The 18,602-nt window shown below is 42.8% G+C and overlaps 1 protein-coding gene across 1 annotated transcript in view; it reads right to left on the bottom strand.

Moving 5' to 3' along the window:
- The window catches only part of LOC131817713 (basic salivary proline-rich protein 2-like), a 38,388-nt gene that overhangs the window by 18,823 nt on the left and 963 nt on the right, over positions 1-18,602 (bottom strand). Inside the window, exons 2-3 of the mRNA XM_059151238.1 lie at positions 17,844-18,600; positions 17,574-17,640 (exon numbers count right to left, since the gene is read on the bottom strand). Of these exons, the coding sequence (XP_059007221.1) occupies positions 17,574-17,640; positions 17,844-18,600 (824 nt within the window). The remainder of the gene's footprint in view (positions 1-17,573; positions 17,641-17,843; positions 18,601-18,602) is intronic.

Raw genomic sequence — 18,602 nt, 5'->3', positions numbered from 1 at the left:
AAAAAATAAAACTTAAGGGTGCCTGGGTGGCTCAGTGGGTTAAAGCCTCACCTTCAGCTCAGGTCATGATCTCAGGGTCCTGAGATCAAGACCCGCATCAGGCTCTCTGCTCGGCGGGGAGCCTGCTTCCTCCTCTCTCTCTCTACCTACCTCTCTCCCTACTTGTGATCTCTGTCTGTCAAATAAATAAATAAAATCTTTAAAAAATAATAATAATAAAGTAAAATAAAACTTAAAACTTAAGGAAACAATTAAAACCTTTGTATGGTAAAATACACCAAAACTATAATGAGCGTATTAAGGGTCATGGATAGTAAATTTTTCAATACTGATGGTTGATTAAAAAAAAAAAAATCAAGATCTATATTCTACAAGATGGAAAAAAAAAGACAACCCAATAGAAAATAGGCAAAGAATGAGAATAGATAATTCATAGAAAAGCAAATCCAAAAAGCTGAACATGAAACAAATGCTCAAATTAACCAGGAGTTTGAAAAATGTTTATCTGCATAAAAACAAGATGTCATATTAGATGGCAGAATACAAGGAATTAGTTCAACATAGAGAGTTAAAATTAAAACTGCATGGTGGTCTAACTTTAATATTTTAACATTAGAGCATGGGAATAATGATTTCTCAGCATTTTTAACGTTACCTCTTTTTTCTCTGTTCACCATATTGCACAGTTCGGATACTAAATAAATGCTCACTTTGCCAGTAAAGGATCCCCATTATGGTGATCTTGCCACCAGGTTATTAACTTTTCCTTCCTCACTTAGAGAAAGTGATTAAAGGAAAGGATTACTTCCTCTTCAGGGAAATTTGGTCAAAAGTGATGATGTAATTTCATTAAAGATGAACCGCAAACTGAATCTTCACTGCTTTCTCAACAGTTCCAGAAGCAAACTTAAAATTGTTGCTCCCAGCTCTATTTTTTGTGAAGTATAACCTAAAGATGCATGAAAAAGATGCATTCATACACATATCATGAGTATTTTTTTAAAGATTTTATTTATTTATTTGACAGAGATCACAAGTAGGCAGAGAGGCAGGCAGAGAGAGAGGAGGAAGCAGGCTCCCTGCTGAGCAGAGAACCCGATGCGAGGCTCGATCCCAGGACCCTGGGATCATGACCTGAGCCGAAGGCAGAGGCTTTAACCCACTGAGCCACCCAGGCATCCCTACATGAGTAATTTTAAAGTAAACTCTTATTGTCACATAGATCAAGAAAAGAAATATACACAATATTTCAGAATCTCCTCCACCTGTTTTCTCAATAACTCCTTATCCCTCCAGAAGTTGGCAACATTCTAACTTTTTGATAATCTTGACCTCACTCTTCTTTTTTTTTTTTTTTTTTTAAGATTTTATTTATTTATTTGACAGACAGAGATCACAAGCAGGCAGAGAGACAGGCAGAGAGAGAGGAGGAAGCAGGCCTCCCGCCGAGCAGAGAGAGCCCAATGTGGGGCTCGATCCCAGAACCACAGGACCACGACCTGAACCGAAGGCAGAGGCTCCAACCCACTGAGCCACCCAGGCATCCTTTTTCTTTTTAATGCCATCCCTTACATAGTTTTTTTTGCCCATTTTCAAGATTAGGTATTTATTTACATGAAACAAGACTACCTATTCTTTTATATCTTATTTTCTCTAACATTTTGTGTGTGAGTTGTCTATGGCATTGTATACTTCTAGTTCATTTCTTTTCCTGGCTGCATAGTATTCCATCATGTGGATATATCACACTTTGCTTACCCATCTGATTCTAAGTGGACATATAAATTGCTCCCAGAGTGGTACCATGACAAATGAAATTGTTGTGAACATTCTTACATGTACATTTGGTGTAACTGTGCACAAGTATCTGTAGGGAAGCAGGTCTCAGAATTTATAATTTCAGGACTCCTTTACACTGTGAAAAAAGAATTGAGAGAACCAAGAGCTTTTGCTTATTCAGATTATATTAATGAATACTTGCCTTATTAGGCATAAAAATGGGGGGGTACATGGGTGGCTCAGTCAGTTGAGTGTCCCACTCCTGATTTTGGCTCAGGTCATGATCTGAGTCATGAGATAGAGCCCTGCAACTCGCTCAACGCTGAGTGTGAAGCCTGCTTAGGATTCTCTTTCTGGGGAGGAGTGAGACGGCAGAGGAATAGGAGACCTCATTTGGTCGGGTCCCAGGAATTCAGCTACATAGTTATCAAACCATCTAAACTCAACAACTCAACTCAACTACAAACTCAACAGGAGATGGAAGAGAATAGCAGCAATTCTAGGAATAGAAACACGACCACTTTCTGGAAGGCAGAGCATGCGGAGAAGTGACTGGAGGTGAAATAGGGGAAGATAGACTACAGGGGGAGGGGCTCCCGGCAGGCAGCGGAGCAGCAGAGCATAAAATTGGAACTTTTAGAAGTCTGCTCCACAGAGGGACATCGCTCCAGAGGATAAACAGGGGATGGAGCACTTGTGGGGACAGTGTGGTCTCAGGTCCCTTGTGGTCACAGAAAGACTGGGGGTGTCTGAGTGTGGCAGAGCTCCCAGGTATCAGAGTGGGGAAGCCCAGTGACGGAGCTGAGGATGAGCTCTCAGCTCCGGTTACCTTAAACTGTGATCCATGGCACAGTTGGATCACTGCTCTTTGATCCAACTCTTTGATCACTCACCTTCCTCCTCTGGGAGAAGCAGCACGACAGGAATCTGCTGGGTTTGGAGACTCCAAACAGGGCCGTGCACCAGAGACAGAAATGCTCAGTCACAGGCCGGGTGGGCTCGGAGCATGGCCAGAGACCAGGGAGATGGGAGGGATTCACTGCTTTTCTCCAAGGGCACACTTAGGAGTGGGGCCCTGAGCTCTTGGCTCCTCCAGGCCAGAGACTGGAAGGCCACCATTTTCATTCCCGTCCTCCAAAGCTGTATGGAAAGCACTCAGGGAACAAAACTATGAAAGCAAAACCACACAGATTACTTAGCCCAGCCCCTGACAAGGGCAATACAATTTCACCTCAGGCAAAGATATTTGAAAATCAGGTAACAGGCCCCTCCCCAAGAAGATCAACAAGAACATCCAGCCAAGACCAAGTTCACCGATCAATGAGAACTGCAAAACTTCAGAGCTGGGGAAAACAGCACAGAATTCATGGCTTTTTCCCCATGATTCTTCAGTCTTTCAAAGTTAAATTTTTAAAATTTTATTTCTTTCTTATCCTTTTTAAAAAATGTTTCTTCTTTCTTATTTTAGCCTTTTTAAACTATTTTATCTTTAAAAAAAACTATTTTATCTTATCAATACCTCTTTAAAAATCTACTTTAATTTTCATTGTTGTAGTCATATTCTATCCCTTCTTTGTATTTAACCTTATTTTTTGCATACATATAAGTTTTTCTTTCTTTAAAATTTTGGGATACAGTTTCTTCTAACAGACGAAAATAGACCCAAAATCATGTGTGTGGCTCTATTCTATTCATCATCATATAGATAGATAGATATATCTTTATATATATTATATTATATATTTATATATTATATAATTTATTATATTATATACATAAGGATATATATGTGTATATATATCCTTTATTCTCCCCCCCAAGTTTTGGGTCTCTTCTGATTTCGTTAATGTATATTTCTCTGGGATCGTTGCTACCCTCTTAGTATTTTGTTCTCTCATTCATTTATTTTTCTCTGGATAAAAAGATAAGGCAGAAAACTCACCTCAAAAAAAAAAAAAAAAAGAAAGAAAGAAAAGAAAAGAAAAAGAGGCAGTACCAACAGCTAGAGACCTAATCAATACGGACGTTAGTAAGACGTCAGACCTAGAGTTCAAAATGACATTTATAAAGATGCTAGCTGGGCTTGAAAAAACCATAGAAGACACTAGAGAATCCCTTTCTGGAGAAATAAAACCCCTTTTTGGAGAAGTAAATGAACTAAAATCTAACCAAGTTGAAATTTAAAAAGCTATTAATGAGGTGCAATAAAAAATGGAGGCTCTTACTGCTAGGATAAATGAGGAAGGAGAGAGAATTAGTGATATAGAAGACCAAATGATAGAGAATAAAGAAGCTGAGAAAAAGAGAGACAAACAACTACTGGGCCATGAGGGGAGAATTCAAGAGATAAGTGAAACCATAAGATGAAACAATATTAGAATAATTGGGATCCCAGAAGAAGAAGAAATGGGTGGGGCAGAAGGTATATTGGAGCAAATTATACCAGAGGACTTCTTCCCTAATTTGGGGAATAGAACAAGCATCAAAATCCAGAAGGCACAGAGAACCCCCCTCAAAATCAATTAAAAAGGTCAACACCCTGTCCTCTAATAGTAAAACTTACAAGTCTCAGTGACAAAGAGAAAATCCTGAAAGCACCTCGGGGCAAGAGGTCTGTAATACACAATGGTAGAAATATTAGATTGGCAGCAGACCTATCCACAGAGACCTGGCAGGTCAGAAAGGACTGGCATGATATATTCAGAGTACTAAATGAGAAAAATATGCAGCCAAGAATATTATATCCAGCTAGGCTGTCATTAAAAATAGAAGGAGAGATAAAAAGCTTCCAAGACAAACAAAAACTAAAAGAATTTGTAAACACCAAACCATCCCTACAGGAAATATTGAAAGGGCTCCTCTAAGCAAAGAGAGAGCCTAAAAGTAACATAGACCAGAAAGGAACAGAGACAATATACAGTAACAGTCACCTTACAGGAAATATAATATTACTAAATTCATACCTTTCAATAGTTATCCTGAATTTAAATGGGCTAAATCCTCCAATCAAAAGGTACAGGGTATCAGAATGGATAAAGAAACAAGACTCATCAATATGATGTCTGCAAGAAACTCATTTTAGGCCCAAAGGCACCTCCAGATTTAAAGTGAGGGGGGTAGAAAACAATTTATCATGTTAATGGACATCAAAAGAAAGCTTCCCAGAAGGCTTCCCAGGGAAATTCTACCAAACATTTAAAGAAGAATTAATACCTATTCTCCTGAAACTGTTTCAAAAAATAGAAATGGAAGGGAAACTTTCAAGCTCATTTTATGAGGCCAGCATCACCTTGATCCCAAAACCAGACAAACACCCCATCAAAAAGGAGAATTACAGACCAATATTCCTGATGAACATGAATGCAAAAATTCTCCCCAAAATACTAGCCAATAGGATCCAACAGTACATTAAGAGGATTATTAATCACAACCAAGTGGGATTTATTCCTGGACTGCAAGGTTGGTTCAACATCCTCAAATCAATCAATGTGATACAATACATTAATAAAAGAAAGAACAAAAACCATATGATATTCTTAATAGATGCTGAAAAAGCATTTGACAAAGTACAGCATCCTTTTTTTTTTGTTTGTTTGTGTGTTTTTTTGGTTTGTGTGTGTGTGTGGTTTTTTTTTTTTTTTTTTTTTTGCCAGAATTACTTTTATTCATCACAGAAGTAAATCATTGGGAACAATCATGGTAACACATATATGCAAGGAAGAAAGAAAAAGTCTCTACAGCATCCTTTCTTGATCAAAACTCTTCACAGTGTAGGGATAAAGGGTACATACCTCAATATCATAAAAGGCATCTATGAAAAACCCACAGCAAATATCATTCTCAATGGGAGAGAACTGAGAGCTTTTCCCCTAAGGTCAGGAATACGGCAGGGCCGTCCACTATCACCTCTGCTATTCAACATAGTACTAGAAGTCCTAGCCTCAGCAATCAGAAAACAAAAAGAAATAAAGACATCCAAAGAAGCCAAACTCTCACTCTTTGCAGATGATATGATACCCTATGTGGAAAACCCAAAAGACTCCACTCCAAAACTGCTAGAACTCATACAGGAATTAAGTAAAGTGTCAGGATATAAAAGCAAAGCACAGAAATCAGTTGTATTTATATACACCAAAAACAAGACAGAAAAAAGAGAAATTAAGGAGTTAATCCCATTTACTAGTGCACCTAAAACCATAAGATACCTAGGAATAAACATAACCAAAGAGGTAAAGGATCTGGACTCAGAAAACTATAGAGTATTCATGAAAGAAATTGAGGAAGACACAAAGAAATGGAAAAACATTCCATGCCCATGGATTGGAAGAACAAATGTTGTGAAAATGTCTATGCTACCTAGACCAATCTATATATTCAATGAAATCCCTATCAAAATACCATCAACTTTTTTCATAGAGCTGGAACAAATAATCCTAAAATTTATGGAACCAGATAAGACCCCAAATAATCAAAGGAAAGTTGAAAAAGAAAACCAAATTTGGAAGCATCACAATTCCAGACTTTAAGCTCTATTACAAAGCTATAATCATCAAGACAGTATGGTACTGGTACAAAAACAGGCACATAGATTAATGGAACAGAATAGAGAGCCCAGAAATAGACCCTAAACTCTATGGTCAATTAATCTTCGACAAAGCAGGAAAGAATATCTAATTGGAAAAAGACTGCTTCTTCAAGAAATGGTGTTGGGAAAATTGGATGGCCACAAGCAGAATGAAACTGGACCATTTCCTTATACCATGAACAAAAATAGACTCAAATGGATGAAAGACCTATGTGGGAGACAGGAATCCATCAAAATCCTAGAGGAGAACACAGGCAGCAATCTCTGTGACCTCAGCCACAGCAACTTCTTGCTAGACAGGTCTCCAAAAGCAAGAGAAACAAAGGCAAAAATGAACTATTGGGACTTCATCAAGATATAAAGCTTTTGCACAGCAAAGGAAACAGTCAACAAAACCAAAAGACAATCAACAGATTGGGAGAAGATATTTGCAACTAACATATCAGATAAAGGGCTAGTATCCAAAATCTATAAAGGACTTATCAAATTCAACATCCAAAGAATAAATAACCCAGTCAAGAAATGGGCAGAAGACGTGAACAGACATTTCTGCAAAGAAGACATCCAAATGGCCAACAGACACATGAAAAAGTGCTCAACATCACTCAGCACCAGGGAAATACAAATCAAAACCACAGTGAGATACCAACTCACACCAGTCAGAATGGCTAAAATTAACAAGTCAGGAAATGACAGGTGTTGGCGAGGATGTGCAGAAAGGGGAACACTGTTGGTGGGAATGCAAGCTGGTGCAACCACTCTGGAAAACAGTATGTAGGGTACTCAAAAAGTTGAAGATAGAGCTACCCTACAACCCAGAAATCCTCTACTGGGTATCTACCCTAAAGATACAAATGTAGTGATCCAAAGGGGCACGTGCACCCAAATGTTTATAGCAGAAATGTCCATAATAGCTAAACTATGGAAAGAGCCTAGATGTCCATCAACAGATAAATGGATAAAGACGATCTGGTATAATATATATAATGGAATACTATGCAGCCATCAAAAAACCAAAATCTTGGCATTTGCAATGATGTGGATGGAACTAGAGGTATTGTACTAAGTGAAATAAGTCAATCAGAGAAAGAGAACTATCATATGATCTCTCTGATAGGAGGAATTTAAGAGGCAGGGTGGGGAATCATGTGGGGAAGGGAGGGAAAAATGAAACAAGATGGGACTGGGGAGGGAGACAAACCATAAGAGATTCTTGGATCTCAGGAAGCAAACTGAGAGTTGCTGGAGGGGAGAGGGGTAGGAGGAATGACATGGCTGGGTGATGGACATTGGGGAGGGTATGTGCTATGGTGAATGCTGCACAGACCTGTACCCCTGAAACAAATAATACATTATATGTTAATAAAAAAATTATTGGGAACCCTATAAATAAATAGAGAAACTGAAAAAAAAAAAAAAAAGGATTCTCTTTCTTCCTCTCCCTCTGCCCCTCCCCATCCCCGCTTACATTCTCTCTCTCAGAAAATAAAGTACGTTAACATGAATAATATATTCAATGAAAAACACCTATATCTCTTAAAACATAAGTCAATGATAAGAGTGGCATTGTTTTTTTTTTTGTGTGTGTGTGTGAATATTTTTAATGTCTGGCTTTATGGAACAGACTGTGGGAATTCCCAGCCTCCATAATTGCATGAGCCAATTCCCTATAACAAATCTCTTCCTATGTATCTATACCCTATTTGTTCTGTTTCTCCAGACGACCCTGACTAATAGACCCATCCTCTATTAGGGGACAGATATAAGTCTCCCTGACTTCAGATACCATCCTTCCCTTCCTTGTCCCAGCAGGATGGGGAGGTGGTAATAGCTTCCCATGGTTACTTGTTCTGGATCTCTCACCATCCTTCATTAGACCTCTTAATCTTGCCACACCTCTGTATCTAGTTATACCTCTACTAGTTTATATTTAATTGGGCCCCTGACAATGCGTCAGTTTCCAACTGAGATTCTGACTGATACATCTATACATTTGCCCCATTTTTGCTCTGGGATCATTTTCCTTTTGCGATTTAAGTACCTTCCTCCAGAAGCAGGTCTAAGTTTGCTTTTCCTTTTGCCCTGGTACTAGCATGTTACCATTTTGTCTTGGTTGTCTTCATTCCAGGAGCCTGTTGAAAACTACAGCTCATTTTCATAATTAGAGTAAATAAATGCTCATTGGTCAAAAGCAGCTTGGAATGTTTTTCTTACTCCTCTGAGTTCCCACTTAATAAACCTTAGCTGGGAAATCTTCACTATATTGTCATATCGTTCATGATTTTGCAAGAACTTTTTAGTATTTTATCCAGTGCTTTTAGTTGTTTTCAACAGAAGAGCTGTTCTAAATAACCCAGCCTGACATTACCAAAAATGAGAAAGTCCTGCCCTTTCTCACATTTTTTTTCCCTAAGGTTTTTGCATGCTCTTGCTATTTTGTAAATTATTCAGGAATGATCTGTTCTTAAGTCTTGAATGAGAAATATGACAATGGAACAAGGCCATAGATTTCCAGGATATCATTGTATTATCTATCTATTGCTGTGTAATAAATTATGCCCAAACGAAGCAGCTTAAAACAATACATTTATTGGGGCATTTGGCTGGCTCAGTTGTAGAGCATATGACTCTTGATATGAGGGTCTTGAGTTCAAGACCCATGTTGGGCACAGAGCCTACTTAACTAAAAGAAAAAAAGAATACAGGGTGCCTTGGTGGTTCAGTGGGTTAAACCTCTGCCTTCGGCTCTGGTCATGATCCCAGAGTCCTGGGATCGAGCCCCACATCAGGCTCTCTGCTCAGGAGAGAGCCTGTTTCCCTCCCTCTCTCTCTCTGCCTGCCTCTCTGCCTACTTGTTATCTCTGTCAAATAAATAAATAAATAAATAAATAAATAAATAAAATCTTTTTTTTAAAAAAAGAGAACACATTATTATCTCAGTTTCTATGAGTCAAGGATCTAAGCATAGCTTACCTCAGTCTTCCATTTCACGAGGCTGTCACCAAGGTGTCAGTCCAAGGCTTAAAGTTTCATCTAAAGGCCCTACTTGGATTGACTCACTTCCAGGGTCATTCATTGGTTTTGTGCAACATTCCTCATAGAATGCTGTATTGAGTGCCTCAGTTCCTTGCTAGCTCTTGGACAGAGGATTCCCTCGGTTTCTTGACACATGGGCCTTTCAAAAATGGGAGCTCGCAATATGGCCACTTAATTTATTAACACATGAAAGCAGAGAAGGCAATAGAGAGAATTTGTTAGCAAGACAGACGTCCCAGAACTTTGTAACTTGATCTTGGAAACAAAATGACATCCCATCACTTTTACCATTTCTATTAGTTATAATCAAGTCACTAGATGAAGTCCACCCTCAAGGGGAGTTGGATTACACAAGGGTGTGACTATCAGGAAGTGGAAATCATTGGGAGCCATTATAGAAGGCCATCCACACTATAAAAATGGTGTCTGAATTTCAATCTGTAGCTCACTTTTCAACAGCTACGCACTAATTTCAGCACCTTGGCAGGAGCAGAATGACAGCAAACTTTTTATAATATATATCTGTACGAAATACCTCCACTCTCGGGGCACCTGGGTGACAGTTGGTAAGCGTCTGACTCTTGGTTTCAGCTCAGGTCATGATCTCAGGGTTGTGAGATTGAGCCCTGTGTTGGGCTCCGCACTCAGTTTGAGATCTGCTTCAGATTTTCTCCCTCTCCCTCTGCTCCTCCCCCCATCAAATAAATAAGTAAAATCTTAAAAAAAAAAGAAATACCTCCACTCTCAAAGCACATTGGTTTGTTTACTTCTTCAATAGGCTCATCAAATAAACCAGCAGTTCTGCGAGCAACTCTCAGTTGTCAGTAAGTCTTGCTATGTTAGAACTGTCACTGCAGAGTATACTATAACATCTATTCTTGGGGCACCGTGCTGGCTCAATCAGAAAAGCATGTGATTCTTGATCTCAGGGTCATGAGTTTGAGCTCCATGCTGGGTTTAGGGATTACTTTAAAAAAAAAAAAATTAATCTCTTCTTTTGCTCAAGTAGGACTTTGAACATGGAAGAACTTCTTTGTCATTTTATTTGAATACCCTGTATGAATACAGTTCCAAAACCTCTTGTATATCATGAGTTTGATTTTGGCTAAAGAAGAATGATGACAGTGTAGTCTGCCATCTTTCTGCTAAGGCTGGTAATTCTTTTACCTGGTACTGAGCCCCAATCACTTTTAGACACATAGCTAAAGAGTGAACAAATCATAATAAGCTTATAATTTCTAATTCCCTCATGGCCTTTGCCATTTTTGTTCCATTATAATTACAACACCGATTTTCTGCTCTACATACATCTCATAAACCATATTCACTATCTTATTAACTATGTGTAAGACCCATACATATTTCATCAACCTAGTGGAAATATAGTTAAATTCATTATAAATTAAGTAAATAGACACCTGATTACTTCTTCATATCCAAATGTTTAATGTACAAGATCCAGAAGTAGTATATACCGTAATTTATACAGTAATGCTCCATATAGTTTAATACGATCCAGAATAATTTTTTGTGTAGCCCAATATAGAGCTTTGAACTCATGACCCTGAGATGATGATCTGAGCTGAGATCAAGAGTCAGGTGCTTAACTGACTGTACCACCCAGGCACCTCCAGAATAATTTTTCAAAACACGTTTTCTAGAAAGAACTTGTGGGAATAATAGCTTGGGCAAATTATGAGAATCATTCATCTGCCACTTCTGAAAATGGTTGGTAGTATTCTGCAGTCAATCTGGCAGTTTTGATTTAAGCTCTTGACTTCAGTAGACACAAAACATACATATATATATATATATATATATATATATATATATATATATAAAACATCTCAAAAGTATTCTTATAAAATATGTTGTTTTGAAGTTAAATTAGTGAGAACAACATGTATTTCAGACATCTCATTTCTAACACTTTCCTATTTTTCTAGTGCTCTTTGCATTAATTATTATGTCTGGATCAAAGATTTTTTCTAAAGATTTTATTTATTTATTTGACAGAGAGAGAGATCACAAGTACTCAGAGAGGCAGGTTGAGAGAGGGGGGTAGAGAGAGAGGGCTGGATCCCAGGACCCCAAGATCATGACCTGAGCTGAAGGCAGAGCCTTTAACCCACTGAGCCACCCAGGTGCCCCTGGATCAAAGATGTTTCATCATAAAAGTTGTTATACATGATTTTGGAGTTTTATTTCCACTTCAAGAAATTAAACTCAGCAATTTAAAATTCATCTTCATGGGATGCCTGGATGGCTCAGTAAGTTAAGCCTCCGTTCTCGATTTCAGCTCAGGTCAAGACCTCAGGGTCAGTATCTCAGGGTCTTGAGATGGAGCCCCTGTGACAGGCTCAGCATGGAGTCTGCCTGTCTATCTCCCTCCCCCTCTGCTCCTCCCTCCACTAGAGCTCTGTCAATTTAAATAATTTAAATTAAGCTCTATTTAAATAAATAGTTAAAATTCATCTTCATAAATGTGAAATAACACTTTTTAAAATACAATTAAAAAACTAAAAAATCAACTATAGTTACTAAAGTTGTTTTTTTTTTAATATGAATGGTCGAATACAAAACAATTCTGCAAAGAAGGCTGCCTGCCATAAAAAACGATCTCTGAATCAGTCTGATCTTTGCTGTTTGCCTCGCATTATTATTTACATTTTACATCTGTCAACCCCAAGAGGAGAAAACTGTCTTCCTAATGGTATCTAAATAAAACACCTTTAATAATCACACCAACACGCTCACTCTATTTCCTGACTTGTATAATTACACGGACGTTCTCAAGATTTTGGGGGGGCATGTAAAAGGCATGCAGTAATGGACAGATTTCCCCTCTTAAGGATGCTGCTGGGGTGTTGAGGTCTCGAAGCTGAGTAGGTTCCCCTGCTCCCCACCCCAGGTTGCCCTCAGGGGAAAAGAGCTGCCTCACTTACTGTCACGGCCCCTTCCTGGAGGCAGCCCTCATCCATCACCTGGTCAATGTGTCATATAAAGACCTGGTCCCCTTGCCCCTAATTTGAGACATGTGCCTGGGAGCATTGAGCTCTAGCCCTGCCTATGGGATCAGCTGAGTTATCATAGTTCAGCTTCTCCCTCCCACTACCCCCTTCAGGCTGTTGAACCTTACAACACTCCCAGTTAATATCCTAAACCCTAATTTCTTTTATAGAGTCCTTTTCCTGAAAACCCAACCTACAGCCTACAGGCTTTCACAATCATCATTAATTATTTCAGCGTCTTACTCCTGTAATTATGTAATTACTCACACACACACACACACACACACACACACACACACACACACACTTCAGCTAATAAAATTTTAGCCTTGAATGCACACGCAAGATTTTTACTCCACATTATATCAGGATGCCCGAATCTGAAAGTGACTATTATGATCTTAAAGTAGACAGGAACCACCTCCGCCTGGCTTGTTCAATATTCCTCACGCTAATATGCTGGTTAGATGTGATGGTAACCTGACTGATCACATACTCACTGAACACAAACGAGTTCAGAGATACCAGGAATAACCTTCAATCAGGCATTCAGTGCTTCAACCTTCAAAAGACTGAAGGTGAGGTCGAATAGAAAAACTTGAACTAAAGTAGAGACCGAATGTTTTCTTAAGCACCTAGTATGGAAAGACAGATAAACGTGGATATGATTTGCTTTCCTAGAATCTCCATAACATATTACCACAAACTGGATAGCTTAAAACAACGGAAATTTATTCTTTCGTGGTTGTGGAGGGAGAGGGAGAAGCAGAATGCCTGCTAAGTGGGAAGACCGATGTGGGGCTGGATCCCAGGTCCCTGAGATCATGACCTGAGCCAAAGGCAGATGTTTAACTGCCTGAGCCACCCAGGTGCCCCTGAAGGCTCCTTCTGACCTCTTCCTGCTTCCAGTGGTTACCAGCAATCCTTGGCATTCCCTGGCTTGCAAATGCCTCATCGTGATCTCTGCCTCCCCCTTCATATGGACTTCTTCCCTGTGTCTCCTTTGTATCTTCAGATCTTTCTCTCCTAAAGATATCAGCCATTGGATTTAAGAACCACCCTATCCCAGTAAGACCACATCCTAATTTGATTGCATGTATAAAGACCCCCAAATAAGGTCACATTCACAAGTACTGGGGATTAGGATTTCAACATATGTGGGCAGGGACATAATTCAACCTACAGCGGATACCATACCATACGTGATTCAGGGTGGAGAGTCAACTGGGGAGAGTGGACAAGAAGGGAAAAGTCAAGAAAAGGCAAAGAAAAAAGAAAGGGGAGGGGAAGAGCAGGAAGAATGTGGTAAAAATATTCCCATAAGTATAAATTGTTCTGTTTCTGCAAAATGCTGTGCATGTGCATGCAGAAATTACAGAGCTAGCTTTTTTTTTTTTTTTTTGTAGGAATGATAACAACAGATAATTCTCCTATAGGGCTTACTATGTGCTGGACATTGTTTTAAGCACTTTGCATGTATTAACTCCTTTAATCTTTATATCTCAACTCTGTGAGGTAGGTACTATTCATTATCATACCCATTTCACTGATGACAAAATTGAGGCATAAAGAGACACAGCTAAGAAAATGGCCGAGCCAGGATTCATGCCCAGGCAGCCTGGCTTCAGAATCTGCTCTTAAACACCTTCCTCTACACAACATAATTCTGTCCTTGGAAAACAAAAACACTACATGTGTGTACAAATGCTTGTGTATTTTAGAAGACATAAAATAAGGTGTCAAGATAAAAAAGTAGGGATGCCTGGGTGGCTCAGTTGGTTGGACGACTGCCTTCGGCTCAGGTCATGATCCCGGAGTCCCGGGACCGAGTCCCACATCAGGCTCCCAGCTCCATGGGGAGTCTGCTTCGCTCTCTGACCTTCTCCTCGCTCATGCTCTCTCTCACTGTCTCTCTCTCAAATAAATAAATAAAATCTTTAAAAAAAAAAAAAGATAAAAAAGTAAAGCACCTAGCTGGCTCGGTCAGTGGTGTGTAAGACTCTTGATCTCAGGGTTGTGAGATTAAGCCCTATGTTGGGTGTAGAGATTACTTAAAAATAGAATCTTAAAAAGGATAAACATGTAAAATATTGGATTTTAATCAGTTCTTTTTGGGGGGTGGGGGTCACAAATGAATGAATGTTCTGATGGGCCTGTGTTGGGTCTCATGTTTTGAGGGAGGAAGCATTAATGCTAGAACATTCTTATTAGAGTCATGTAGAGTGGATTTCTCACAGGAAAGAAGTTCTAGTACCTGAAGACGGGGAAGTGGATGGCAGCTGACGGCCTTAAAAAAACTACCCAACCACTTGTCTCCTTGAGCCTCAGAACCACCTTCCCTATCTTCACAGAAATGCAAAGAGCAGAGCAGCTGAAGACCCTTCACTATTCAGATGAAACTCCCCCAAAATTCACATCCAGTTTTCCTACGTACCATCCCCCTCCTGCCCCATCCAGGAAATGGTTAATAAATGGGCCAAGTTGTTTAATCTTCTCCACATCCATCCTACCCATCTCCATAACATATTACCACAAAAAGGATAGCTTAAAACAATGGAAATTGAACAGAAAAGGCCCCATGTCCCCAGTGCCTATGAGGGGCAAGTGTCCACCTAGGATTATTTAATGGTGCAACGGGAGCATGTGTTGCACTTGGATCATCTGGTATTTTGGATGCTTTGCCAGTCTGAGGCTTATTGCACCTGTGGGGATTAAGCGGTGCTGTAGGATTATCTTGAGTTTGGAGTTTAACCCCCATGTGGAAGGATTTTCTGGTGGTACTGTAGGATTATCTCGGGTTTGAGGTTGATCCTTCATGTGGAAGGATTCTCTGCTACTTTGATGTTCCTCATGACCCGAGGCCTTCTTTTCTATGGTATTAATCAGTGAGTCCTTGACTCAGACCTACTTCAAGGCCCGTGTCTTCCTGGCTAACTGTTCTTGTTCTGGGAACTTGGGCATGGACTTTGTGATGACGGGTGGGGAACTTGGGCATGGACTTTGTGATGACGGGTGGGACGTTTCTTTTTTCCACTGGCACACTGTTCCAAGGGATAATAAGAATGGCAAAACTCATATCTCAGGAGTTGATGGGAATGGTGGCCCCTCCATTTTAGTGGTATAGGAATTATGGGTGTTGGGTATCAAGGGAGTGCCAATGTCTGATGAGAATGCGGCCCTTGTGCTTCCAGAGCTGATGGAAAAGGTGGGTCCTGAGTTCCGGGGGCTGATGGGAACCGTGGCTTGAGAGTCCTGGGGGCTGATGGGAATGTGGCTCGCAAGTCTCAGCGACTGGTGGGGATTGCATCAATTGAGTCTTAGGTGCCAAGGGAGTTGAGAACTCTGTATATCAGAGAATGATGGAAACAGTGGTTCCTGTGACTCACTGACCAATGGGAATGGAGACTTTATGGTTCAGGTCTAATGAACTAATGGGAATTAGGTTATTTTATCCCAGAGGCTTAAGCAAGTCGCAACCTAGCTCATAAAGCAGTGTGTTATTCACCCATCCCTCCATTCATTAGCAAACATTTTCCTAGGTCCCTGCTCTAAGCCACACCCTATGCTGGGTGATAGGGAGGACACAGAAATGACTCAGACCTGGATCGCACCCTCAGTGAATTCCCCGAGTCAGACCCAGACATCGAAAATCACAACATGACAGGATCAGAGCCAGGACAAGGAGACAGCATGGTAGGACGGTTACCGTCCTGTCCTGACTACAGGGCATCTGGGGGTAGATGTAGAGCGATGGTAGCTCTGGATCCCAAATCAAGGTGCAGGGTCTGACAAATGTCGTTTCTACCCTGTGTGAGTTTGTGTGCATGACAAGTCTAACGTGAGCCAAATACTGATCTCAAGTGAGGGGCATGTTTGTGCGGAGGCCACTTGCCTCCAAAGAAAAGGCATGGAATTTGGAATCAGAGAGGCCTGGGTTCAAGTTCTGACTGTCATTCACTTTGAGAGTTTGATTAACTCACTATGCAGGACCTCAGTTCCCTCCTCCTTACAGGGAGATAAAACAATTACAATAGTAAGACTGCTGTGATGACTGCATGATCTTAAAGTATAATAAATACCCAGCTCACGGCTGGTCCCAAACTAGACATTCAATAAAGGGTAGGTGTTGTCATCATTATTGTTCCTATCATTAATAATAATAAATTCATGCAGTGGAATACTATACAGCCCCTAAAATGAAAGCAGTAGCTCTGTAAGCGTGGGTATACAAGAATCTTCAAGATAGAGTGTTAAAAAAGTGAAGTGTGGGGTAATGTGATCCCAGTCGGGGGCCAAAAAATAGGGGATAGTATAATATATGTCATAGCCGTATAGAACTCATCTGAAAAGATACACAGGAAAGGGGTAAGCATAAGCTGTCTCTAGCGAGTAGTGGGTGGCTGGGGGACAGGGTGGAAGGAAAATGCATTTTTCACTGTTGGAGCCCAGAACGGTATACCCACCACTGTCGGAATGTCTTCCCTAACTGTCCCCTGGCCCAAAGGTCCATGAAGTTCCAAGTTGCGCATAGCACCTAACCTCTCCTGTCCCCTGTTCCTACTGATTCCCAGCTGGGAACAACTTCTGTCCCCAATTCCTGCGCCAGACTCCTGGCTGATATATCTTCTTCACCTATTCACTTCCCGTCACCCCCACAGTCTGTCAGTCCCCAGGAGCTCCTGCGTCCTCACATTCTCTGCCCCACCCCCTCCTTTTTGTCCGCAGGGTCCCAGCCCCAGCTCGGGCATCCTCCCCCTGCACCCATCCCCCCCACAGGGCCCCAGAGGGGACTCTTCGACGCCCAGATCTGACCACAGCCCTCCATGGCTCCCTGTCACCCCTAGGTGAAAGTTCCCAGCCTGGCCTTCGAAACGCTCGTGAGCCTGGCCCCGCCCACCACCTCAGCCGCATCTTCGGAGCACTTCGGCTCCTGTCCTCTAAGGGTCTAGGCAGACTTGACTGCTTTGCGGTCCTCCCGGAATCGCCCCCTGCTCCCTGCTTTCGAACCTCTGCCTGGAACGCCCTTGCTGCGGCCAGCCCCCTTCTCGGCCACCCAGATCTAACTTCTCCCGGTTCTCGGAGGTCCCTCCGGCTGTCCCCAAGTGAAAGGATTCCTTCCGCCCCTGCGCTCCCACAGCCGCCGGCCTCTGGTTCTGTCATACCCCGATCGCCCTGGATTGGAACTGTCTGCGTCGGGGGCTGTCTCCTCCATCAGACTGAGAGCTCCGTCTGCAAGGGCAGATTCGGGTCTGATTCACCTTTGGGGCCCCAGTGCGGGGAGCGGGAGGGGGGACCGAAGCGGAGGGAAGAGAAGGAGGCTGGGAGGGCAGGAAGGGGGAGAGCGAGGAGGGGAGCGGACCCCGCTGCGGCGGGGGAGGGGGGCCGGCGGGTGGAGGAAGAGGAGAGTCACAGAGACCAGGAGGAGAACGCACCGCGCAGGAGGCGGCCGCCGCGGCGAGACGGCAAAGGAGCAGAGGTGGAGAGCGCGGGAGAAAGCGGAGAGGGGCGAGCGGGGCCGGCCGCGGGAGGCGGAGGGAGGGAGAAGTGGAGCGCGGCGCCCCGCCGCCCCGGCCCCTTTTGTCCCTTCCCTCCGCCCTGCGTCACGCTCCCGGCCGGCCTCCCCGCGCGCTCCCTCCCCCGCCCGCGCCTCCTCCCCGGGGCTGGATGGAATTTTTTCCCCTGGACCAGGGCCAGCTCCGGGGCCGGGGGAGGCTGGCCGGGCCCGGCCGGCGGCGGGGAGGGGCCGGGGCGGGGGCGCCCAGGGAGGGGGCCGGCCCGCGGGGTCCCGGGCGGAGACGCGGGCCGGAGGGAGTCGGGAGGAGGGAAGGAGGATGGCGGGGCCGCGGGGAGGAAGGGGAGAGGCCGTCGGGCGGCAGAGGCGGGGAGAGGATGGAGAGCGGGCGGCGGCGGGCCAGACTCGGCGCGGCCTTGGGGCTGGCCGGGGAGCCCCTGCCCTGCGACGCGGGAGCCCCGGAGCCGTGAGTCTGCGGAAAGCGGGATTGGTGGGCGGGAGGGTGGGGACGGCTGGGGCCAGGAGCCAGGGTCCCAGAAGGAGGCCGCCTCGGCTGCCTGGGTTTCTGGGTTCCTGGAGGAGGCGGGGGCTGGGAACTCAGACTCCCGAATCCTTGGAGGAGGGGGCTGGAGGCCTGGGGGCCGGGACTCCGGAGGAGGAGAGGCCGGGAACACCTCCT

Source organism: Mustela lutreola, chromosome 16, assembly GCF_030435805.1.
Source record: "Mustela lutreola isolate mMusLut2 chromosome 16, mMusLut2.pri, whole genome shotgun sequence".
Classification (NCBI taxonomy): domain Eukaryota; kingdom Metazoa; phylum Chordata; class Mammalia; order Carnivora; family Mustelidae; genus Mustela; species Mustela lutreola.
Note: the sequence above shows the minus strand (reverse complement) of the source record. Positions and strands in the feature narration are given on the sequence as shown.